At 40.1% G+C, this 27,384-nt stretch overlaps 1 protein-coding gene across 12 annotated transcripts in view; it reads right to left on the bottom strand.

Moving 5' to 3' along the window:
• LOC126248961 (CTTNBP2 N-terminal-like protein) overlaps positions 1 to 27,384 on the bottom strand; it is a 211,910-nt gene that overhangs the window by 62,432 nt on the left and 122,094 nt on the right. For all 12 annotated transcript variants that reach the window (XM_049950504.1, XM_049950498.1, XM_049950506.1 and 9 more), the window contains 2 exons: positions 22,298 to 22,477; positions 4,461 to 4,600 (listed from right to left, as the gene is read on the bottom strand). In XM_049950504.1, coding sequence (XP_049806461.1) covers positions 4,461 to 4,600; positions 22,298 to 22,477 — 320 coding nt within the window. The remainder of the gene's footprint in view (positions 1 to 4,460; positions 4,601 to 22,297; positions 22,478 to 27,384) is intronic.

Consider the following 27,384-nt stretch of genomic DNA (forward strand, 5'->3'; position numbering starts at 1 on the left):
AGATGTATTTGGGAATTTTCTAGACTAACTAATTGTTTCTCAATGCAACAATTTAAAAAGAATACTGTTGAAATGCATCCAATTACTATCAGCAACAACCTAATTACCACAACCAAGCCCCATCTTTGTGAACATTAACCTAAGCTGACAGTTTGTGACCATCATCTGATATGTGAACTAACTTGACTGCAACATATATCACTATGAACTGAACACTAGGCATAAAACATAAAGAGTAATAATTGTTAGTAGTCACACTCATTTTTATGGAAATGTACCTAAAGACTGTTTACAATTCTATCTGTACATTTCGTTACTGTGTGGAGAAAATTTTATAAAAGTTCACTGTTTAACGGAAAAAAAAAATCCACTAGTATCTAAATAAGCATTCAATATATGACCCACACTACAGCATTATACAGTATTGATTACAGGTATTGCAGGTCCAGTGAGCATTACCTACCAAAGGAATACATAAACAGAAAAATGCAGATGAGAGTGCACTGCCAGATATCAGAAACAAATTGGTGGTTCATTAATCAAACTGTTGAACCTACTACAATGCTCTGTTGGTTATCTACTTTGGTGTTACCATGGAATAGCTGTCAGATTGGATTGTAGTGTGGCATCACTTGGTGTCCGCTAGTTGCTTTTTTGGCAATTTAGAAACACAATGACAATTTTTAAAACTGATTTTTCCTCACATAAGAGACTCAACTTTGTTTTCTTCGCCAAATCCTCAAGTCTTTTGAACGTAAACTGCAACCAAAGAAATCACTTTTTATCTGGCAATGGAAAGTGCTGGCAGAATATATATAATTTAGGAGAAAAGGTAAGGAGTAACCAATAGTAGAGGTGTTGGGTCAGTAACAGGCACATAAAAAAGGCTGAAAACCTACCAGTTCTTGGATGAATCTTTTCTCGATTTAGAATATGGACACACACACACACACACACACACACACACACACACACACACACACACACAGAGGCAGGCAGGCAGGCAGGCGTGTGATCGATACATTATGCCAGCTGAAAACAAACTGTTGGTACTGCAGCTCTGCAGGTTGGCTGGGATGATGTGTTATTTCAGATGCAGTGGGAGAGGGCAGAAAGTAACTGGGAAATGGGAGGCAGTGGAGTGGGAGACGGGAGAGAGTAAGTGGGAAGTAGGAGGGAGGACTGTGAAAGGGTGCCTGATAGCTCCAATAAAGGCAACAGGTGTACAGGACAGTAAAGCATGAAGGAGACGCAACAGGTGTGTACAGCACAGGAAAGTGACTCATGGTCACCTGCATCTGTGAGGAACAGATTGGGAAGAGCTGATGGAATGGGATAAGGTGTGGGTGCAGGTGTAGGTGAAGTTAGGGTCCTGGGGCAGGGTGGAGATGGGTGTGAGGTAAGGGGTTAGTGGAGATTGAGGCCAGGAGGATTAATGGAATGAAGGATGTGTGGCGAAGACAACTCTTATCTACTTAGTTCAGGGAAGATGGTGTTGGGGCAAGGATAGAGATGGCACAGATTCTGAAGCAACCATTTAAATTGAGCATGCTGCTCTCAGCAGTGTGTTCCACTACTGGAATATGACCTGCGTGGCAAGGAGTTGGGAGCAACTGTGGCATAGGAATGGACCACTGTGTTGCATACACTGGGTGAATGGGAGAATACCATCGTAGGAGGGTTGGGAAGGTCTACAAGTAGGATATTCCTATTTTTTAGCATGAGGACAGTGAGTCAAAACCCTGGCAAAGGATATGGTCAAGTTGTCCCAGTCCAGGGTGATACTGGTGCCTATTTGCAACTGATTCTCGGGGTTGGTGGGTGTTGCAGAGGAGGAGGGGGGGGGGGGGGGTGTAAGGGTCTGCAGAGCATGTTTTAGGTACAGTGCCTGTCTGTAGATGCCTCTGTGAGACCTTCAGAATACTGAGCAAGGGATTTCTTGTCACTGCAGATATGCCAACCTCAGGTGGCCAGAATATACAGCAGTGATTTTTTGGTGTGGTAGCGATGACAGCTGTCCAAAGGCAGGTACTGTTGATGGCAAGTCATCTTCATATGGACAGAATTATGGATGGAGCCCTCAGAAAGATTGAGGTCAACGTCCAGGAGGGAGGCATATTGGGCTCAGGAGCACCAGGTGAAGCAAATGAGAGAGAAGGTATTGAGGCTATGGAGGTATGACGACTCTGTGTCTTGTCCTCGGGACCACATTCTATGGCACAACTTCTCTCAGTCCTTTACCACATGGGTCATATCCCAGTGTAAATCACAGGCTCAAGACTTGCCCAGTTCACCCAACCAGCACATCCTACTAAAGCCTTATCACAGGCTTGTCCTAATCTATCAGAGGCAGAGCTACCTGTGGGAGCAGCTAAATCACATACCAGCTCTGCTACAATTTCTGCACAACATTCTATGGGGCCATGAATACCTACCAGTTATGGCGTAACATACTACTGAGCACAACAGGTTTGATTTCAATGGTTGCTTCAGTGTGTTATGTTGAGCCTCTCCACCAATACAAAACTTTCCCTATGAAAATTGTGAATACTTCTTCAAAGCTTTGGATGTATCTTGTAAAATATTAGACCGACTGATAGTGTGACCTCCAATGACTAATTGCAGGAAATAAGTACAACATATTGGGAAATGCCAAACCAGCAATTAGACGCAAAAGGCTGCAGCACATGACAATACATCAACGACACATTGAAAATATGGACAAGCAATTTACTTACCTAATGAACTTTTGTCAACCTACTCATTCTTCCTATAGGACATAGATGTGATTGTAATGTGAACAGACAAATAACTAGCACACTCTCCAGCCTTTTTAAAAGACAAATGGCAACAGCAAACAAAGCAAGCACAGCAAATTTACACCTCATTTTAGTGTTGTATGCAGCTGATGGTAATCCCTGATTCAAATGATTCCCCAAAACATCTTCAATTCAATAGCCATTTCAGTTTGCAGCTTTTTTATACACAGAGAGAGAAAAAAATGCAACACACTCAAGGGCTGTGTTCAGTGGCACCAGAGTATGATATGTACGTACTGAGAGGTTGTAGTGTGACATTTGTCACTGCCACCGGCGATCAGATGGCACTCGGCAGGCCTGCCTGTGCATCTTCTGTTTTGACTCTGCTGGCAGTAACTGTGTTGAGTTTAGAGGCAGACAGTGTTTACAACATTCATTCTAGGGTACAACCGTGTCTCACAGAGGAGTACGTACGCCTACGGAACAGCTTCGGTCATTTGAACACGGACCCTTTTACTGATGGATTGCTGCACATGCTGGGCACATTGTATCGGTTGTGTGATGCTGCTTTCAACAGTGGCCTGTGGAACATTCCCACACTTGTTGACCAGGTTCTCGATGTCTATGTACTACATACACAAGTCAAGATTACACATTGTGTGAGTGGCAGTGGCTGTCCAATCACTACCCCGGGACAAAATCTGGGCACATGTTGCACCTTCTATGTCATCAGAGGCAACTGGGAACGGTCTGTTAGCAGAGGGATTAAGATCACGTGCGCTTCTGGCGAGGTTGATACCACAACAACATCAAATATAGCAGCTATGGTGTCATGAAAGAGTTGACTGGAAAGTGGAATGGCACTCTGTTGTCTTCAGTGATGAGAGTAGGTTCTGTTTGTATGGGAGTGATGGAAGTATACGTATGTGGCGTAGACCTGTTGAGCAGCCTATTACAAAGCACATTCACCCAAGACACACAGGTCCCATCCCAGGCTTCATGGTGTTTGAGACCATCTGTTACAATTCGTGATCACATTTAAGACTTCTACATTGCACAGGCCAATATCCCCATGCTACTGTCATTTCTGTGGCAAGAAGATGGTGTGCTTTTCCAGCAGCACAACACATGTCCACTTAAGGCTGCTGCTACACAATGAGTTCTTCGTGGCATACAACAACTGTCTGGGCTTGCAAAATCACCAGACCTTTCGCCAATTGAACACATCACGAAGCAAGAACCTACTCTCATTCTCCAGGGTTGCAAGAATCGCTACTGAATTGCAACTGAAGACACAAGGTCCTTGGGAAAATCTACCACAGGATGCTATTTCGCACCCTATGATCATGCATGCCTGCGTTTTTGTCAGAAAGGGTACACTGTGTATTGATGTGACCGAGCATGCTTTCTTTACTGTGACGTGTGCTTCATTTGGTCTGAATTTGTTATCATATACTCCTACAATGATTAACTACCTGTCACCTCAACTATCATTAAAATGATCTTGTCCTGTAGCACATATAATTATTATATTGTCCTTCAGGAACGGATCTCTGAGTAATTTTCAGAGAAGCCAATCATTATTACTTAAATCTGCCATGCTTAGAGTGTGTACTGAAAGAAATATACCATTTTTAGAAAATTGGTAAAACTTAACCAAATTAATGTAGATAAGACATATGAAACATAAATAAAACTTGCCTGTGTCACAAGTTGTTCAGCAGTCGTGGCCATCCAGTTTCCTGATGGTGGTGCAGATCTTGCATCAGATGTTGCAGTTGCAGAAAAAGGGGCTGTCCTTAAACCTTGTCCTGGTGAAACAGAGCGAGCAATGCCTGTTGCTGCAACAGTTGAAAAGTTTAATTATTAGCTGATAGTACAAGTAAACAAAATTTGACTGACTAGAGAAGGGGGGAAAATAGGAATGCTCCTACTAGTCTCTGCACAATGTTAGTGCTTTTTTACATCAGAAATTGTGGAACGACATAAATACTGGAATTGTCTGTTCTATTTCACACCTTCCAAGTTTCAGACAATATTTCAACATAAAATGCTTAAGCTGTTATTGAGAAATGAATTGTGTATGGAAGGCTGCAGGAAATGCTGTATGTAACACCACAGAGTGGCACAGATAGAAGTAGTCTATGTAAGTTTAAAAAAATGCAGTGAAATTACAGAAACAAAGCAGTGACATGAACTTACCATTTATTTACAATGAAAAATATAGTGACCCCCTGCAACATCAATACACAGCTGTGCACGCTTAGGCATATTCAGATATACCTGTCGTAATGTTCGGATATCGATGGCAGCAATTTTATGGCTGATGTTGTCTTCCAGTTTACGTATTGTGTGTGGATTTGTTTCACAGACCTTGCTCTTCAAGTGTCCACACAAGAAAATGTCACATGTTGTTAGATCTGGTAAACTTGGTGGCCATAAATGTTTGCCGACAGTTCGTTTCTCAGTGAAGCCATCATGGACTCATACCAGGGATATCTTACTTATGTGGCTTGTTGCCCCATCTTGCTGGAAGAAGCAGTATTATCTTTCATATTCTGTGTGAGCTGAGCACAACATGTACCAAAAATTTCCATTTATGCAACCATCTTGAGGTTAGTGAAAAAAAAATATCGGTCCAATGATGCCCATTCCTGTTACATCGCATCAAATGCTGATTTTTTTCATCATGGAGTGGTTGCTGACAACACAATGTTATGGTTCTCTGTTGTCCAGTACCTCACATTCTGTGAATTCACATGACTGGAAAGATGAAACCATACCTTATCACTCATGATGTCATGGAATGAGTCTAACAAAACATCGCTGATGTCATTCAAAAGCTACACACAGTAATTTGACTGTTATCCTCCCACGATCGCTACACAACCATCACAAAATATGGCTTCAAATTAAGAATTTTCAATATCCACTGGCAACTTCCTAGTCGTCCTACTTACATGCACCTGTTGGGCCAGTTTATGTGTATACTTCTTTGGGCTTTGAATAATTCTTCAGTGAATGTCTGCAACATCTTCTGGTGCGTGAACTAAAGGAATTATTTGTCATTTTCCGTTTTGCACAGATCTGTTGATGCACCAATTTTTATACAGACACAGCTCTCTCTGCTGGTAGTCCTCTATCTGGATACTTGATGCCAAAAATTTTGCAAGTTCCCTTAATTGAACCTGTTCTCACATGTTTCCACAATTTCAACTCTTTCTTCTATTGAGAATGTCATTTTGCAGACTGCAAAGAGAAACGTCCAACTTCACTGATGAAATTAAGTTAAATGCTGACAGAAGAATGCCAGCAATTGATTATTGCATTAAACTGCCCACTGTTGTCGTTGTTTACTCTATTTCAGAGATCAAAAAATTACTGCATTTGAGTTCAAAGGGGAGGTGGGCTACTTTTAACTATGTCACCCTGTGCTTCTACTGTTGCAACATGTGCTGTGTACAGACCAGATAACCAAAAGGTGGATTTACATGGGCCTTATTTTATAGGAATGTGCAGCCATGGTAATCTTGCTATCAACATTGTTACAATAGGCAGTAATATCGCATGGCTGGTCAGGCAGTATTGTGATGGATCAGGCTGTTGCATGAAATTGCCAAGGTGCTGTTGGTGTCATCCACCAAGGGTGGAGAATATTTTGTATTGCAGTGTAATATGTATCTCTGTCCTTGTCTGTAAATGCTTCCTTCTCATTCTCAGCCTTGCTTCCTTTTTCTCAAGCTGACAGCACTGCAGTGGTCTATGTAGATGCATTCCATTTGTTGTCTAGAGAACTGTACAAGTAGGTAAATGAGACAACCATAAATTCCTAAAACGAGGCTACGCCTACAACCCGAGCTATGGCACACAAAAAGTAATATATAGAAAGAGCGAACTTTGAAGTAAGTCATTCTCAATGCTACCATCATAGTAAAGCTGGAGCAGTGAGCCACAATTTTATTCTACATAAATCCTCAAGACTTCTACACCTTTTTGAAACTTGTAAACTACCTACCTTTTTATGATGATGATGGTGATGATAGTAATAATAATAATTATCTTTGTACTTATTACTTTACATATACCACAACTCTGCTTGTAGATGCAACACATTTAAGACATTTGTAATTCCATTACTGTTCTTGTTCACCACAATAAAATATTAACATAACCATTTGATTGTTTATTTCAAATAATTTTAATGAATTCCTTGAGTCCTTCCATCAAAGGGTTGCAAATGTCTGGTACAAAAAGGCATATCAGCAATTTGAAACCTGAAATTGATAGCAGTTAGATTTTGGGGGAATATTTAAGTGTATATCAAAAGGATACTGCGTGAAGAGTTTGACAGAGCACTGAAAGTCAAAACAAGGCCCCGGGAGTAGACAACATTCCATTAGAACTACTGACGGCCTTGGGAGAGCCAGTCCTGACAAAACTCTACCATCTGGTGAGCAAGATGTATGAGACAGGTGAAATTCCCTCAGACTTCAAGAAGAATATAATAATTCCAATCCCAAACAAAGCAGGTGTTGACAGATGTGAAAATTACCGAACTATCAGTTCAATAAGTCACAGTTGCAAAATACTAAGGCGAATTCTTTACAGATGAATGGAAAAACTGGTAGAAGCCGAAATCGGTGAAGATCAGTTTGGATTCCGTAGAAATGTTGGAACACGTGAGGCAATACTGACCCTACGACTTATCTTAGAAGAAAGATTAAGGAAAGACAAACCTACGTTTCTAGCATTTGTAGACTTAGAGAAAGCTTTTGACAATGTTGACTGGAATACTCTCTTTCAAATTCTGAAGGTGGCAGGGGTAAAATACAGGGAGCGAAAGGCTATTTATAATTTGTACAGCAACCAGATGGCAGTTATAAGACTCGAGGGACATGAAAGGGAAGCAGTGGTTGGGAAGGAAGTGAGACAGGGTTGTAGCCTCTCCCCAATGCTATTCAATCTGTATATTGAGCAAGCAGTAAAGAAAACAAAAGAAAAGTTCAGAGTAGGTGTTAAAATCCATGGAGAAGAAATAAACTTTGAGGTTCACCAATGGCATTGTAATTCTGTCAGAGACAGCAAAGGACTTGGAAGAGCAATTGAACGGAATGGACAGTGTCTTGAAAGGAGGGTATAAGATGAACATCAACAAAAGCAAAACTAGGATAATGGAATGTAGTCGAATTAAGTCGGGTGATGCTGAGGGAATTAGATTAGGAAATGACACACTTAAAGTAGTAAAGGAGTTTTGCTATTTAGGGAGTAAAATAACTGATGATGGTCGAAGTAGAGAGGATATAAAATGTAGACTGGCAATGGTAAGGAAAGCGTTTCTGAAGAAGAGAAATTTGTTACATCGAGTATAGATTTAAGTGTCAGGAAGTCGTTTCTGAAAGTATTTGTATGGAGTGTAGCCATGTATGGAAGTGAAACATGGACAATAAATAGTTTAGACAAGAAGAGAATAGAAGCTTTTGAAATGTGGTGCTACAGAAGAATGCTGAAGATTAGATGGGTAGATCACATAACTAATGAGGAGGTATTGAATATAATTGGGCAGAAGAGGAGTTTGTGGCACAACTTGACTAGAAGAAGGGATCGGTTGGTTGGACATGTTATGAGGCATCAAGGGATCACCAATTTGGTACCGGAGGGCAGCGTGGAGGGTAAAAATCATAGAGGGAGACCAAGAGATGAATACACTAAGCAGATTCAGAAGGATGTAGGCTGCAGTAGGTACTGGGAGATGATGAAGCTTGCACAGGATAGAGTAGCATGGAAAGCTGCATCAAACCAATCTCAGGACTGAAGACCACAACAACAACATCAAAAGGATTTCACAAAGATAGAAATTGAAGCAGCATGCGAGATTGTTTGGGCATGACTCAGCATCGGGGGTGGGCATAAAATGGAAACTGGGTCCTCCAGTCATCCACCAGACTCAAATCCTGATGCAATTGAAAACTAAGGAAAATATCAGTTGGCTTGTATGTAAGTTCTCCAAATATACTGTAATCATTGGTGGAGACATTAATCATTCAACAATCAATTGGTAAAATTACAGTTTTGTTAGTGGTGGGTGTGATAGAGACATCCTGTGGAACATTTACTAGATGCTTCCTCATTATATATATATTAGATAAAAAATCCGTAGTGTCATATCTCAACAACAAATCTGAAACTTTCAACACAGGGCAGAAGCGTGTACAGGAACTATGGCTCAAGTTTAAAAGAATAGTTGACTGTGAACTAGACAGATATGTACCCAAAAGAACAGTTAATAATGGGAAGAACCCTCCATGGTATACAGTCACAGTAAATAAACTTTTAAAGGAACAGATACTACTGTGTAATAGATACAGAAAAACGTAGGACTGTAGACAGAGAGAGATTCTGAATAAAATGCAACTGGCTGCCAAAAGGGCAACACGTGTAGCCTTCAGTGACTACTGTGGCAGAAGATTGTAAAATGATCTTTCACAACACCTAAAGAAATTCTAGTTTTATGTAAAGGCTATTAGTGGCACCAAAGTTAGTGCGCAGTCCCTAGTGAATGAGACATGAACTGAAACTGAGGGTAGCAAAGCAAAAGTTTAACTGCTTAACTCTGTTTTCAAATGTTCCTTTACACAGGAAAACCCACGAGAACTGTCCCAATTTAATCCTCATACCACTGAAAGACGAGTGAAATAAGTGTCAGTTAACTGAAATTGTTAAATTTGAACAAAGCTCCAGGGACCAATAGAATCCCTATCAGATTATATTTTGAATTTGCAGCCGAGTTAGCTCCTCTTCTACCTGCAGTCTATCATAGATCCCTCAAACTAAAAACTGTGCCCAATATATGGAAGAGAGCACAGGTAACACCCGTCTACAAGAAGAGTAGTAGAAATTATCCACAAAACTACCATCCAATATCTTTGACATATATCTGTTGTAGTATCTTAGAACATATTCCAAGCACAAACAAATTTAAGGATCTTGAACTGAATGACCTCCTCCATGTCAACCAGGTTTGATTCCAAAAACACAGCAGCAGCCGGCCAAGAACCAAGCAGCAACAGGGAAGTAAATGATTTTATGATTTTTACTGAGTTCCTAACCAGGAGCGAATTTAATAATATCGTCTGTGTGCTTTAATAGTTTAGTTTCTTGTGTTTCTGCATGTTAATTTAATATCTAATAGCCACAGTTCTCGCAGTTTTGTTTGCAACAGAAAGTAAACTGATTTTGTGACATATTACCAGTTCCTAATCAAGGCGAATTATTAGTTTCACCTGAGTGCTTCGGTAGTTAGGTTCTACAATCTCTGCGTATGAATCTAATTTATTAAGCACAGTTCCTGATTTTTCATCAGGGTCTACAGTAGAGTTGCGCAGCACGTGCCAATAGTCCATTTATCTGCACAGTTTAGTTTTCCGCGGTCTTTAGTATGGACACAGACTGCAATTGTTGTGTGCAGATGCGAGCTGAGTTAGTGACACTTCGCTCCCAGCGTCAGGCTGTGATGGCTTCAGTTACAAGCTTGAGGCTGCAGTGGATGGCACCACTGTTGAGGGCCGGCCGTGGAGATCCAATGGATGTCCAGCATGCCTGAGTCCTCTGATCAGCCCTCACCGTTGGCCAGCTCAGTTACTGCTCACAATGATATTGACCCCTCACCTGTGGTCAAGTCTGATGTTGCCATGGGGCGTAGCAGGTGGCGAAAGACTTCCCAGGCAGCTGCACATAAGGCCTCCCTGGTTTGTCTGACAAAGAGGTTCCAGGTGCCCTCTGTGGCTGACATTGTCACAGTGAGCCAGATGATGTCATCTGTCCTGTTTCAGAGGAAACTTCTCAACCTGCAAGATCCAGACAATCACAGAGGGTGGAATTATTGATAGTTGGGAGCTTCAATATTAGGTGCGTTATGGGGCCCCTTAGGGACATGGCTGCCAAGAATGGAAAGAAAACCAATGTGCACTCCGTGTGCATACTGGGTGGAGTCATTCCCGATGTGGAACGGGTCCTCCCAGATGCCATGAAGAGCACAGGGTGCAGCTAACTGCAGGTGGTTGCTCACGTCGGTACCAATGATGTGTGTCACTTTGGACCAGAAGAGATTCTCTCTGGTTTTGAGTGGCTAACACAAGTGGTAAAGGCTGCCAGTCTTGCTTGCAAGACGAAAGCAGAGCTGACCCTTTGCAGCATAGTCAACAGGACCGATTGCGGAGTCAGGTGTCCACTATACTCAGAAGGTGGCTACACAGGTAGCAGGGGCTGTGTAGCACGGACTGGGCGATTTTGGAGGCTAGATGGTTTCGGGAAAACACAAGAAGGGCTTCAGTGACAAGGGGTGTAGGCCAAACACAGGAAGAACATAGATACAGGAACCACTGGTATAACAGTTGTAAATTGTCGTATCTGTGTTGGGAAAGTACCAGAACTCAAAACGCTAATAGAAAGCACTGATGCTCAAATCGTTATAGGCTCTGAGAGCTGGCTCAAGCCGGAGGTAAGTTCAGCCAAAATTTTTGCTAAGAACCTAATGGTGTTCCGAAAGGATAAATATTCCAGAATTCAAATCAAGAACAGCTGCCAACATGAGTAACATAGAAGTAAATATCCTTGGAGTAGTGAAGCAACTTAAATCACTTAACAAAAGCAAGTCTTCTGGTTCAGACTGTATACTAATTAGGTTCCTTTCAGAGTATGCTGATGCATTAGCTCCATACTTAAAATAATATACAACAGTTTGATTGATGAAAGATCCATACCGAAAGACTGGAAAGTTGCACAGGTCACACCAATATTCAAGAAAGGTAGAAGGAGTAATCCACTTAATTACAGGCCCATATCATTAATGTCGATATGCAGCAGGATTCTGGAATATATATTGTGTTCGAATATTATGAATTACCTCGAAGAAAACGGTCTATTGACACACAGTCAACAAGGGTTTCGAAAACATTGTTCTTGTGAAACACAACTAGCCCTTTATTCGCATGAAGTGTTGAGTGCTATTGACAAGGGGTTTCAGATTGATTCTGTATTTCTGGATTTCCTTTCATAGCATTTTGCACCACTCGAATATCCTTCTCTTGACTGGTTTCAAAAATTGCTTTAGAGGCAAAAGCTAGCCAGTTGGCTTTCTGAAGACACCAACATGGTGCATGTTCCACTGGTTGACGGGTGGAGAAAGAAAGAGCGATAAGCCAGTGATCACTGCCACAGAGGTTATCATGGACAGACCACAGGGTTAAGGGTGACGTGTCAGTTTGCAGATTGTAATATGTATGGGTGAGTATGTTCCATGGTCCATGTTGAAATGTGACGCTATGCCGGTGTTAAGGAGGCAGACTTCCAATTCTGAAATTAACTGCTCTATTACTTGGCCGCTGCTAGGTATGGTTTGGCTGCTGCAGAGGATTGTCAGCACTGAAGTCCCCCAGTAGGAGGAAGGGTGGAGGCAGTTGTTCCACCAGCTCGCATGATATGGTATAGATTTGTCTGGGGAGGGGGTACACAGATATTACATACTATTACCCTAACTGACATGTAGACATGAACAATCATGGCTTATAATGCAGTGGTTGGTGGCACCTGCTAACTGTGTAAGATGAAATGAGCGTGCAGGTCTGATGTCTTATCAACATTATTACTATTTGTACAGTAGTATTTGTAATTTTTAATAATGGGGAATCGAGTTTCTGAGAACCATGTCCGCTGAAACGCCATGCAAACTGCAATGTAAATAGTCACTTTTTGATCGAGTTTGGCCTGATGGTGATCGGAGCTGTTACAGTTACATTGAAGAAACATGAGATTGGTCTCTGATAAAGCAGTGAAGGAAAACGGAAGTACAAATTACTTTGCTGACAAGTTGTGCTCCACCTGAATGTGCAGTTCTTCATTGGTATTCATAGACTTGAACTCAGAGGATTTGGGGGGGGGGGGGGGGGGGGGAGATTGCCTGGAAAAGTAGAATTTGGTTTAATTTTTGATTTATCCTTCTTGTCCCTATGAGGTTTCTATTATACCTGGCCTTTCACCAGCCACTTCTGCTTGCGGTATGATGCCCACAACCAGCAGCTAGTCTGCTGCAGTGCTGCAGGCAATCCTCCGGAGTGAGTCACATGCAGAGCATCGCAAGTACTCTGCGTGTTTTGGGAACATTACTGTAGACTCACAATAACATGCATGTTGACACACTAATCTCAAGCACGTGCACCAGAGGCACCAGCCTTGCACACAAGCAGCAGGCACATTGGTGACAACACTGTAATAGCATAGCCTATGTTGTATCCACAAATCACATGTTCGCTGACCAATCTGCGATATCCTTCTGCCTGTGGCTCAATTGCAAGCAAGAAGCATATTCTCACTCTCCAGGTCTAACGTTGGCCTTGTTCTGCAGTCCACAGTCAGAGCTCTTGTCAAGTCCAGCCCCAAGGACCACATCTACACTGCACCACGACGTCACTCCAGCAGCCACCAGGGATGACACTTCGCATCAGTCACAGCGAGCCACTAGCCATCCCTCTCAGAGCCTTCACCTCTTCCTGCACTGGCCTTCCTGGGACTCAGTGCCATTGAACTGATATTGCTTCTGTGAAACAAACCATGTACTTGTGCCTAGTAGGGACCATTGTGACCAACATAACCATGGACTTTGAGTTTGTCATGCTAATATCAAATCAGGACAATATTTCAAGTGTGTTACTCTCTATGCCTTATACTGAACTTTGCTTTTGTGTGTTGTGCCAGTAAAAGTGAACTTAAATACTACCACCTGGGTATCATCAATTGTTTGCATTCATACACAAAGGACATTAAAGTTGGCAAAGATATTAAAGTGTAAATGCTGCAACAACAGCTTGTGTGAGATATTTGTATTGTCTTAAGAATCTGATATACAGTCCTCAGTAAATGGCTTTGTAAGCAGACAAGTAACACCACAAGGCACTGGAAACCAAATTAAGAAACCAAATTAGAGTCTTGGAAACTGGAAGAAGAAACTTACCACTGGCTGGTACTGTGTAGCTATCAGGTGTGACTTCTATGATGATGGGGTTGCCAGTTCATAATCTTGAACCAGTAGTGACAATGTCACCATGGACCAACCCAGTACATTGAGATGGCACATGCAATGAAACACAGGCAACAGGCTGCTGCAATGTAGCCTGTTGCCATGGCACATTCCGTCAGTCACTTTCGGGTATTGTTAGTGTACATTGGAAAATCTAATGTGATTTTCTGAATGCTTGAAAATGTTATTTCCAATTGTGATTAGTTTGAACCCAGTTATGGAAAACATATTTTCTAGAAGTGAACTGAATGATCTATTTTTGTAATTTTTATGGAAAGAAAGTGCGAACTGATTTTGTGGAAATTTAGAAAGCAGTACATGAATATTTTATGCTGGAAAACCTTGTCACTCTGGAAATGGAACCCACTGTTCTGGGAAGGGTAAGGGGAGGGGGCTAAAATATGTTGTTTCGAATGACTCTGGTTCTGAAGCTTCAACAGAAAATGGTATTTATAAAAGAAGTGTCGAATATATACTATATTCACCTTTTCATAAAAAGTTGTCATTTTTTCGAAGATGTTTTACATTGCTGGCAAATAGTAGGTGAATGAAATTTTGTATTCCACATCCTTGTATCACGATACTAACCACTGCACCTTCAGCATGCATTTACTCTGCAATCTGAAACTTACTTTTTTTTTTGTGTCGTGATTTTCGCACCCAACTTTGATTCACATTATCTAGCATTGTTAGCATGAACAGGATAATCAATTATGCCTTTTCTTCTTTTTTTTTTTTTTGCACTTAAGCCCATTAGTTTAAAAAACTGGTCTTCCAAATGAGCCCAGTTTCAAAAAGAGTATAGTGTTCTACAAAATCAGGTCAAAAATACTGGACTTTTTTACTTTTTACGAAAATCTTCAAATTTATACTTAATCTTATTCAGTATTGGAAAGTGGCACATAAATGAAATTTTATATTTGGGTTGTAAGGTTACTGCAAGTGAAGTTCCGCATTGATCATACCTCTGGTTGCTCAGACGTAAGAAGCAAAACACTATTTTTTTTTTTTGCACTGATTTTTTCTGGAGTTTTTGCCTAAAATTTTCTGGCTGAAATCGTTTGTAAAATTCTTTTCATTATTATTCTTAACAGAAAGCAAGAAGTTTTACAAGATAACAAAATTTCACTTCTTTCAACAAAAATACTGCCCAAGATACAACTGAAAGTCGCCAGAAATTTACACTTACTCTGTGGTGTTTTAGAGGTACCTGAAACACTCATGACAATGCAGCACTTGTCAGAGGTGTTAGTAGCTTCATGCAGAATCAGCAACTACTGGCACTGGTGCTCAAAAATAGTTATTAGCACAGCACTGGTACTACGTGGATTCGTGACACTCGGCATAAAGGGGTTTAACTTCACCAATGTTCATTGGGGACATGAGTGAATGTTCACATAAAATTTCAATGATATCTGTGGTGGTCGAGCAATGAGGCCTTGGTGAGTTGACATGGAATGACTCAAAAAGATTCTCTGTCAGTTCTAGAGCATACCAAGGACTGGGTCAACTGTCCACCTCCATTTCTTTTCACCTGACTAAAGTCATGGCGTGGCCAAAGACAGAAACGTCATGATGTTGTAAGCCTCTGTATAAAAGCTTGCTTTCTATCCACTGTTACGTCACCCTCCACGTGCACCACCTTAGCCATGACAAAGGCTAGCTGGCATAGTAACCACTGCCTGGAGTCCCAGTGCCCCAGACTAGGTAGGTACTTGCTCTTCAGCATACATGGTAAGGTTACAACTCGGGCATCAATAGCACAATCCCTGCATTGTCAGGGAGCTACAACCATGAAGGTACATGATGACCCTCCCCAACGATGTGTTGGGTACTGCACTGGATTTTGGGTGAGAACATAAACTCACTCTAATAGTAGGTGCAGAAGGTCACATCACATGGCACTGTGATGCACCACATAAGGCGCCCTTCCCCAAACAGCCCACAGTTCTCTGGAATTTAGAAAAGTGGAGGCCAAACCATAGTTTATTAAGCCAAAAAGGTTGGGTGAAAGAATGTGAAGTGAGCTGAAACTGACAAGTGTCCTAATATGGCCAAGACGTTAACGTAAAAGCTTCACTTCACATAAGACTTCTTTTAGTTGCCTCTTACAACAGCAAGGAATGACCGTGGGTCTATTCTATTCCCACCACCGTGGACGGGTATACGAAGAGTAATCCTAATGTAGAAAATTCTGGATTAATCTGGATCTTTGGGATGTGACTGCTTTAATGTTACCCTTACAGAAACCTACTAATGCTGGAAATGTCAGACCTCTGCACATCCACACATACAACTGGCTATCATTTGTGTATGCACTGAGTGAAACTGAGGAGGAATTGGAGGAAATCAAATGATCTGTTGTTGGTCTGAGAGCAGTATGGTGTAAAGGGGAACAATGTGCGACACTGAACTCAGAATACATTGCATGACATTCAGGAGAACCAGAATTAACAATAAACTGAATGAGGTCCCTAATAAATAAGAACATAATTGGTTAAGTATCAGTAATAGAAGGAACATCAAGTAGAATCACACTGATTATTGTAAAAATATCACAGAGATAAAAGTTCCAAGTCATGCAACTAAATGCTCCTACTTCCAGCCATTCTGATGATGATGAATTAGAAACATTTTTCAGGGAGGTAAAATACGTACACAATAAAGGACACAACTCTCTCACTTTAAACGGAGGATTGGGATATTAAATGCAAAGTTGATGTTAAACAACAAGGAAATGTTTCAGTAGGTTGCCATGGAATCGATGAAAGAAATGAAAAAGCTGAAAGGCTTCTTCAGTTTGCTGAAAAGAATAATTTATTTATCATGAACACCTTTCCTAAGAAACACTGTAACAGAAAATGGACATGGATAATTCCACATAACAAGACTCTGAATGAAATAAATTTTATTATTGCTAATTAAAAAAATAATAAAGCTGTTTCAATTCCAAACCAATTTAATACTGAAAGGGGCCACAGACTGACAGTAATAAAGGTAGACATAAACATCCAGCAAGAAAGAAGGAAACTAATATCAATGAAAAAAGAAACTATCAACACAAATAAATTAAGTGTGAAAAGAAAGAATTCTGGAGGACTCTTTGGAAGAATTAGAAAAGTCGAGGAAAAACTAGTAGATACAATAACGAAATATGTAAAGGAAGTAGGGGCCTCAATGAAAGTTACTAAAAATGCAAGGAAGTTAAAAGCTCAAACTAGGGCCTTATTGTCAGAGAGATGAGAGATAAGAGATAAGAGATAAAAAATTAAAATTACTTTTGACAAGAAAGAATATGAAGAACTAAGTCAGTGTACAAGGAAGAAAATAAAAGCAAATACAACACGATACAACAAAAAGCCACAAAATTAGCACTAGAGAATAAATGGAGATGTGAGGTGTACGATCGGTAAAAAATAAATACTAGCAATTGACAGTGATGAAGTTCACACAACAGATAAGGAAGAAATTCTGGAGTATACAAGAAGTTTCAACAGGAAAAAAAAACCACACAACAACAACAACAACAACAACGCATGAACCATTAACACTAGCTTATGCAAATGAAAATGATGAAGTCCCAGAAATTCTCCCAAAGAAATAAGAAAAGCTATAAATGAAATGCAGTATGGCAAAGCAGGGAGTCATGATGGTCCAACAACTGAAACACTTAAGCTTACTAGTGATGAAACATAAAAATATCTGGCTAAAATCTTTATTGTTTGTATACAAACTACAGTATACCTGCCCGTGCCATGAAGCAAAGATAATCCTTTTACACAAAAAAGGAAGTATTCACAATTTGAAGAATTACCATCCCATCAGTTTACTCCCTGTTATCTACGTCGTCTTTACTAAAGTCTTGACAAATCACATCAATACTAATGTGGAAAATGCACAGCCCATAGAACAAGCAGAAGTCTGCAGTGGTAATGGCATAAGTGACCACATACACACATTGCATAAAGTAATTATTAGTAAAGCCAATGAATATGAAATGCGTCTATGCATGGCTTTTATGGAGTTTGAAAAGACTTTTTATTCTGCCAGCCACACTGCTGTTATACAAGCACTGACCGAACAAGGTGTGGGAATAATGTACATAAACATATTACATAACATATGTGATACCTCAATGGCTTCTTTCAGTATAGGAAAACGCATGAGAGAATTTTCCATTGGAAGAGGGGTAAAGCAGGGTGACCTACTCTCAAAACTATTTATAGCAGTCCTTGTCTAAAATTAATAGGAAACAAAGGAGAGCTACAATAAATGGAAGACGACTCACCAACTTAAAACATGCAGACAATATGGCAGTCCTACACAAGAACATGATACAACTGCAATCCCCTGTAAAGGATTTATCAAAGAGTTTCAATAAAGTGGAGCTTAATATAAATCTGTCCAAAACAAATACCACATGCAACACGTGGGCAACTGCAAGACAAATAATATTTAACAATAACTACCTGAAAAATGTTTATCTGGGATAATTAATTAATGCCCAAGGAGGCTTAGAACCTGAAATTTTTTGCTGAATCAAGTTAGATTGGTGGGCTTATGGAAGAAACAACCATTTTTAACTTTAAAAAGGTTGTCTTTGAACAGTGTGTTCTTCCCATACTAACACAACTGTGGAACTTAGATTCTAAATAAGTTTTTCAAAAGAAAAATTCGAACAGCTCACAGAGCTATGGATAGGTCACTCCTCGGTCTCATGAAAAATAGGGAAAGAAGTGAAGATATCTTCAGAGCAATAACAGGAGTTAGGGATGTTGTGGAATAGGTACAGGCTCTAAAATGGAAATGCGCAGAACACATTGCACAAAGAAATGACAGAGGATGGACAAATGCAATATCAAAGTCCCAGAGAAACACAAGACCACATAAACACAAGACCACATGGCACACCAACCAATCATTGGGATAAAGAACTGAAGAAAGTTGCAGGCTACAATTAGCAGAGGACTGCAGAAGACAGAGAGGCATGGAAAAATACTGGCGGAAGTAAAGCGGTGAGGACGGGGCGTGAGTCGTGCTTGGGTAGCTCAGTTGAAAGAGCACTTGTCCGCGAAAGGCAAAGGTCCCGAGTTCGAGTCTCGGTATGGCACACAGTTTTAATCTGCCAGGAAGTTTCACGGAAAAATAGACTGAAATTGTATTTTTTAACACCGTTTGAAACTTTATGCTCAAACTCCACATTATATGGATATGAAAATTTACAACAAAGTGAAAGGAGAAGAATTGCTCAGCATAAATTTAGAAACACTGAAAAAATCCTTATACAAGAAACTAGTGCAGAAATGTTACTATTCACTAGAAGAATTCATAAATGACAACCTGAAAATTTGAACAGGAGAGAGAGCAAGTACTTAGGACTGTTAATCTTAGAAGTCTGTTACTTCTGAAGAAAAATTATTAATTGCTTAATTAAGTAATTATTCAGTACTGTGTATTATTCCAGACAGGAAGGAGCGCCTGGTCCCCGGCACGAATCCGCCCGGCGGATTTGTGTCAAGGTCCGGTGAACCGGCCAGTCTGTGGATGGTTTTTAGGTGGTTTTCTATCTGCCTCGGCGAATGTGGGCTGGTTCCCCTTATTCCGCCTCAGCTACACTATGTCGGCGATTGCTGCGCAAACAAATTCTCCACGTACGCGTACACCATTACTCTACCACGCAAACATAGTGGTTACACTCGTCTGGTGTGAGACATTCCCTTGGGGGGGGGGGGGGGGGGGGAGGGGGGGGGGCACCGGGGGCCGAACCGCACAATAACGCTGGGGCGGCGGAGGGGTGAAGTGGACTGCAGTAGTTGTCGTGGGGTTATGGTACAGAACCTCTCCATCGTTTCTAGGTCCCTGGTTAACATTCAATACAATACAATACAATACTGTATATTATATTACTGGTATTATAAGGAACTTCCTGGCAGAGTGAAAATCTCATTCTGGATTATAAGGAAAATTGTAAACCAGTTTATGTGTTTTGATAAGTCTCCTGTACTTTAAGTTAATGGTGGAGAGGGGCTAGAGGGGGGTGCAGAGGGGTGTAGAAGGGGAGGGCATGCATGCAATGGGGCAAAGGGTTGTATTATTGATTTCAACAACATTTTTGATGTTTCACCATTGCAAGTGCTTAATATGGCCAAAGAGCTGAGCATTCCCAACACAGTAATGAGAAGAAGTTGTCTTTGCGCTTTAATGGTGCCTTACCAAAGTTGTTCTTCCCACACACCATTTGCAAATGGAATAGGGAAAGTGGAAACGAAATCACATGACTATGAAATATCACATTTACTTTCGAACCATGACCCATATGAAAAAACCATGGGTGCTTTCAGTAGGTACAAATTTGATAACTACACCAAAATTAAAACCATGGTAGAAAGCTTATCAACCAGATAAAATCAAGTACAAAATACCTGTTTAAAAGGGAACCAGATTATTGTCACTAGGTGACTACTCAGAAGTAAAGGGTGGCGAAGTCACTTCGTTCTACACTAAAAATTTCACACCCAATATTTTAGGAATGAGCACTGAAATCACACAAAACCTAAGATAACAAACCACACCTGCCTCATTATCAGTTAAAATAGAGGGCATGTCCTGTAATAGACCCAGGTGTGCCCTAAGGTCATCACATAAAGCACATTCAACTCAAATGTCTTGTTTCAACAGCTGTGTTCCACATCTTTGACACATTGGTAGCTCCATGCATTGTAAGAGAAAGTCATGTGGCCAATGTCCCAACCTTAACCTTGCAAGTGCTACTTCTTCAGCTTGTCGTCGTTGGAAGAAAGCAAGTCACAGTTGCACTGATATTCCGTATTTAGTGAACAAGATGATGGTTGTGGATTAAGAATCTATAGATGTACCAAAACGGTATAAATTAATTCATGTTGCAGGGTGAATAAGAAAGGAACTAACAACATTAGAACTGAAGTTATTGTATCTTCTTCCCTCTCCTCTCTCTCTTACTGGCCTTCCTTTTACTGTTCAACTCAACAATAAGATCATGCTATGATAAAACAAAAAGTCAAACTTCATTATTTGTGCAGGACAATTTTTGCAGATGCAACTGCCAGCATTTATTTTGTCACTACTAACTGTCTTTAACTTTTCCCGGACCTCGACACAAATCCGCCAGGCGGATTCGTGGTGGGGACCAGGCGTTCCTTCCCACCCGGAATAATACACAGTACTGAATAATTACTTAATTAAGCAATTAATAATTTTTCTTCAGAAGTAACAGACTTCTAAGATTAACAGTCCTCTTTGGATTTCTTACTAGGATTCTATGGAACTGCAACAATGATTATTGATGAGAAAAGGCATTTCCTCAATGTTAACCAGAGCCAAAGAAATAGATAGCTGATGAACGTGAAATAGTGTGAATGCAGATCATATTTTCTAGTCTTCCAACTTTAAATGAAGAAGAAACCAATCAATGTTGTGAAGAACAGTTACAAAGGGAAAAATATATTATTATTATTATTATTATTATTATTATTATTATTCTAGTGGTAGACTGCTGGGTCACACCCATAACACCACAATTCATTGCCTATGATGACTTTTGCGTCAAAATGCATATCAATTTCTGGCTGTTCTTTCAATGCCCTGCATATGCATAAATGACTGCCTCTGTGGTCGTCAGATAGCACAATGAGAACGATTTTCACTGCAATACGTTTCAACTTCAGATCTTCAGTTAAAATCTGTTGGCATGAACTCCTGGATATTCCCGCCATTTCCACCAGTTGATCAATAATTCTATAATGATCAAACCTGATCGCAACATGGTTTTTTGTCCAGTCTTGAAGTTTAGATACAACTTTCTCGTGCTTCATTTTTAATTGATGTTTGACCACTTTTAAAACAAGAAAACCTCTTGTAAATCCTCACCTGGCTCAAATGTTCCTTTCCATAAGCCATCTGAAGCATTGCAATGGTTTATGCTGCTGATTTCCGTAACAGTGAACAGAACCAGATGGATAGCACACTGGTATTTTACTGACAGACATTGAAAAATCACTTACAAAAACAATCACATTGACCACAATAAAGTTCCCATACCAACGTTGCTAAGACAACTGATACAAAATGGTGTCTAGTGAAGACATCTAGCAGTAGAATTCAGAACTAATGTTCTAGCACCTGCCAGAAAAAAATTCTCTTTACTTTTGGGTGCTCCATTGAACACCCACTTATTTTTGCTTCTCTTCAAAATGCACATTCATACTTACAAAGGTTAAATATTAATTATACCACAAATAACTTGAAACAATAATATAAACTCATATGACTGTTTAAACGTGTATATATATATATATATATATATATATATATATATATATATATATATATATAGAGAGAGAGAGAGAGAGAGAGAGAGAGGGGGAGGGGGGGGGGGATGAGAGATATGAAGGATGTGGAGATGAATAATAAAGTATAAAAAGTCACTCACTTGGCCCACACACAGGTACACTGGACACAGTGGCAGTAGGTTGTACAACTTTGGCAACACTACTCATCATTGGAGTCCCTGCAGCAGGAGGTTGTGCAGACTGTGAAGGGGGTGGTGGTGATACACTTCCATCACTTACAGTCCACGTGCCTACTTTTGGTGGTGTCAGCGGCCCAACAGCTGAAAAAAAAATTATTTAATTACTCAAATAAAGTGTCTATAAACATTAAAATTTCTTAATTTTTTGTATAAGAGAAAATTAATTTTTTTCAGTTTCTATATGCTTGTATTACCCTAAATAAATTGCAAACCAAAATGTTCAGCAACCTGGTTAGTATCCAAAATAGCCACATTATTTTTAACCTCCTCCATCTCCTCTCATCCTACCAATGGAACTGGACCCGGCCACGTCATAGCAGCCGACGCCTTTGACATCTGGTTATGGGCCTCAGGAGGTGGACGCATACCATTCTGGTCATTTTCTGTCAGCGTGAAGGCCGAATGGTGTGATATGACTGGAAGCCTGGCATCCCCTGCAGCCACAGCTTCCAGTCCAGCACAGCATCCAGACTCCTGCCTCCCCCGCCGTTGTTGCACTCCCCATATGACGACGGTCCGTCACTTTGGGGGGCAGGAATGTTCCAGCATAATGTCAAGTGGCGGCATGACGGTCAAGAACGGTAGAGCAGAGAGGGCTGTGAGACGACATCATCAGCCAATAGCACACTGACCGACACCCCCCCCCCCCTACGACAACACTAAGGCAGTAGTGGCCTCTAGGCATAGAGAACGTAAGTCTCATTCCACTGGGCTGCAGCCAAGTGGAGAACTAGCCATTCTACAAATGCTACAGCAGCGACTTATGAACTGTATTGTTTCACTTGTATTAGGAATTGTATATACTGAAGAAACTTCTTATATGACTGTCGCCAATTGCTTGCGACACACCACTGTAAACTCCTAAAGTTAAGTACTATCATTTATTTTCTGTGCATAAAATACATAAATAAAATTTGCTTGAATTGTTGTCTATCAATCCGAGAAAGCAGGTTTCCTAGGTACCCCTTATTTTACGAGTAGGCAGGACACAACAATATGATTTTGTTTCTGTTCCTTCTTCCCAGCTGGATTCAGTCTGGCAACATCTGGCTTTTGCTCACTGTCATTCTGCCCTAATCCTATGGGTTACAGACATCAATAGGGAAACAGTTCCAAAAATAAATGCATCCTCCATGTGTAAAATGATGTATAAACATGACTTTAGATAAACATATGCTTGTCTGAACAAGTATTTTTTAAAACATCTTTTTAATTTAGATATTTAATGTAACCCCCCTCCCCCAAAACAACATAATGCTTGGTTATACTAGTTTGCAATTATGTTAAAACAATATGATCTATATTTATTGGCAATTCGTGTATTTTTCTTGTATGTAGATAAGAGACTAAAAGAAATAGCACACAAATAAATAAATAAATAAATAAATAAATGTAAGACGAACAGTTGAGCCAAAAAGTCAGAACAGTAATAACAATTTCGTGATAGCTATATAAGAGAATAACAGTTACTTAATAATAAATAGGAACCTTAATCTCTCTCAAAATTTTAATTGAAATGAATGACTTTGTAAGTAATCAGACATTCCCCTTTGAGTTTTGCACATTGTTGCTGACTGACGTGCATGCACAAATTCATGCCACGAATATCCCACATGTATTGTCTAATTGGCTGATGTTAACCAGGCTGCAGTCTCAAATATGTACACTTGGGCTGCTGCTGGAGAGACGTGCACACCTCAAGTTTGTGGCGTAATATGGGCTTTCCTCTTCCCTTTCAGGTTATTCACACTTCCCCTTATTCTCATTCTAAGTTGTTCTGTTGTCTGTCCCAGGGAGAGAGTTCATACTGCCAAATAAGATACACCATGGGAAGTGGATTATGTTTACTATTACGATGATGATGAACTGTTCAGATGCTAATGCTGAACTGACATATGAATGGGTGTGCATGTCACACCCCACTGGAGATACTGTCTGCACAATACACTGGCAATGGCAAAATTTTTTTCACATGCATTTCACTATATGCAGTAAATTACAATGTGCTATGTGCCCAGAATTATTAAATATTATGGAAAATGCAGCAATAGAACACCAAGAGCAGAGGTCTGTATGGAACAGCAAACACAAAAGAGTGACGAGAACATCAGGAACAATTTCAGTTGTTACAGCAAGAACTTATGCAACTCTTAAGTCAGCACTTGATGGTACATCTGGCACTGGCTCCTGCATTCGAAGCACTCCATAAAGAACCAGAAGACTGAGATGCATATCACAGCCCCCTCCATATCCACTTTCAAACAAGTAAAGTAACTATCCAGCATTGCAACACACTTTTGTTTCCTTTTCAAACTCCAAGCTTTGAACTTCATTGTACACTTAACCCTGTATCATTCCCCTGTAGTTTGCCATTTACAGAGATGAGTAGTGTGTCATTCAGATTTTGGTCTGAACAAATGAGTTTATAAGTGACATGATTAAGTTGTTATTGTGTCAAGAAAGGGCACCTCAATCACTCACACACTGTGAATTCTACAGTGAAAATCCAGCCCGTAAATATTCAGATGTAAAGTCCGTAATAAGTGACTTTTGTGTTAATACTTGAAATAGTTCAGGCAGCTCAAAATGCATTTCTGAATGAAATGGATGTTGCAGAACTACAGGAGTTACCGTGGAAACAAAGTAAAGAGAATGTTAGCCACGACCACGACCACCACGACCACGACCACCACCACCACCACCACCACCACCACCACCCTAATCCTAATCTTCAAAGCCTGTCTATATCCACTGGCCAATACAATTCTGATAGCTTTTAAAGAGATCATTAGTAACATTTGGAGCTAGACAATGAATTTCAACCTCTTTGGCTTGCCCAGAATGTTTCCAATCATACTGCAATGAAAATGGTCTCAATGGTCATCACTGGGACATAGCATACTTTCTGCCGCAAGTGAGATGTAATGCAACAACATGCATGTGTCAGTATCAAAGGTCTCCAGTGTCACCACATTGCAGCTGTGATGGGATAACTAGGTTATATTCGTCTCACAGAAGCTAATGCATTCACTTGTGATGCTAGATACTCCAGTGAATTCCCAGATATATCCAGGTGCAGATGTTTCACTCATTAATAATGGGACTTATGTGCACGTAGGTTTGCATCAAATGCAAGATGAAATTTAATTAAATAGACAAGTCACAGTAACAACAACATACAAAAAATTCAGTAGCATATTACATCTGTTTGTTGCAACATCCTCTAAAACAGAATGTATTTTTAGCTGAGAAACATTTCCTCCATGCTTTTGGATCTAAAATTCTGGATCCAATCAACATAACCTCACAAGTAATTTCTTTCAACAATCTAGATGATTTATGTGAAGACTAAACATCGCTATTTAAGCCAAATCTTATGTTTGCAGTAGAAAACGCAGACCGCATAACACTCTCTTAAAAAAACCACACCAGGCTTTCCCATGCCTGACCACTTACCCTCTGCAACACACTGAATGCAGATCTGGATGACTCAAAAATCAAAGGGTCATTAAATCAATAACATGTATTCATTGATTGTGAAACCACTGTTAATAAATGAACTGAAGGAGGTTTTTTTTTCTTTGGGGGGGGGGGGGGGGTGCAGCTACATTTCACAGTCACCTCCAGCAACTTACTAAATGAGACTGCAAATGTATTAACTGTCTAAATAACACTACTGTTGCAATTCTTTGATGAAAAATTCATTTCAAAATTTGCTAAACTTTAACTTTCGTTTAAAAAAATTATTGTGGAAGAGCATTAAATATGAATGGATCAGTGAGTGTAAGAAAAGGCAATCCAGATGTTGACATTACTTCCAAAATAGACTGTGTGTCCATCTAGCTTCTTTAAAGACAGACGATACACGCATCACAGGGTATACTTCCACACAAAGATGCCAACAGCACCAGCAGGTCATCATGTTTGCTTCAGAAACTAATGGCAGCACAAACAAATTACTCACAAATAGAAAATATTTCTTGTAACCACAGAGAGTGAAAATTTTACACCTTTTGAAAATTTTTTGCCCTACATTACCAAATAATGTATAGAGAATAGTCATATCACACTTTCTAAGACTACACATATTAGAACTATCACAAATGGCCTAATCGGTTTTCACAAATGAAGACTCAACATCATATACACTTGCCAAGATACATAAAGATTAGACATGCAAGTCTGACTTGCTCTTAGAGCAGCAATCATGTTCTCCATGGCTGAAGCCTCAACAACCTTGGGACCATGTTTGTATTAACTTTTCTGGTACTTGCAGTGTTCCCAAATATTTATATGTCTATTCCCACACAGAGTTAGAAAAATGTGGAAATCCTCCACGAATGAAATTATAGTAATACTATACTTTTCTGAAAATTATGCATTTATAGTTCAAGATGCCATCCAAGGATATCATTGGGACAACAGTCGAGCAACTCTCAAGCCATTTGCGATTTACTATAGAGGTGAATCAGGTGATGTGTTTTTCGTGAACATGTGCGTTTTTAGTGACTGTTTAATTCATGATGCCATTGCAGTTCATGCCCACTTTTCACACTGTCATGGCATATGTGAAAAACAAGCTGCCTCACATACATTTAGCGTAATACTTCAGCGATGGGGCACCTAGTCAGTACAAAAGCCGTAAAAATGTCAAAAATTTATGCATGCATTACCATGATTTTCAGATTCACGCAGAATGGAATTTTTTCGTAAGTCATGGTAAAAATGTATGTGATGGTATTGGTGTTGCCATTACATGCATGGCATCATGAGCTGGTCTGCAGCACCCTACAGAAGGTCACATTCTAATACCTCTTCAATTATTTGCCTGGGTACAGAAAAATATCTCTGGCATACAATCATTCTATGTTTTGAAAGATGGGGTGAAATCAGTCGAAGAGTTGCTAAAAAGCAGACTAGAACACGTTAAAACTGTTGCAGGCACAAGGAGCCATCATCACTTCTCTCCAGCGGATTCTGACAATGTG

The sequence above is a fragment of the Schistocerca nitens genome, chromosome 3, assembly GCF_023898315.1.
Source record: "Schistocerca nitens isolate TAMUIC-IGC-003100 chromosome 3, iqSchNite1.1, whole genome shotgun sequence".
NCBI lineage: Eukaryota > Metazoa > Arthropoda > Insecta > Orthoptera > Acrididae > Schistocerca > Schistocerca nitens.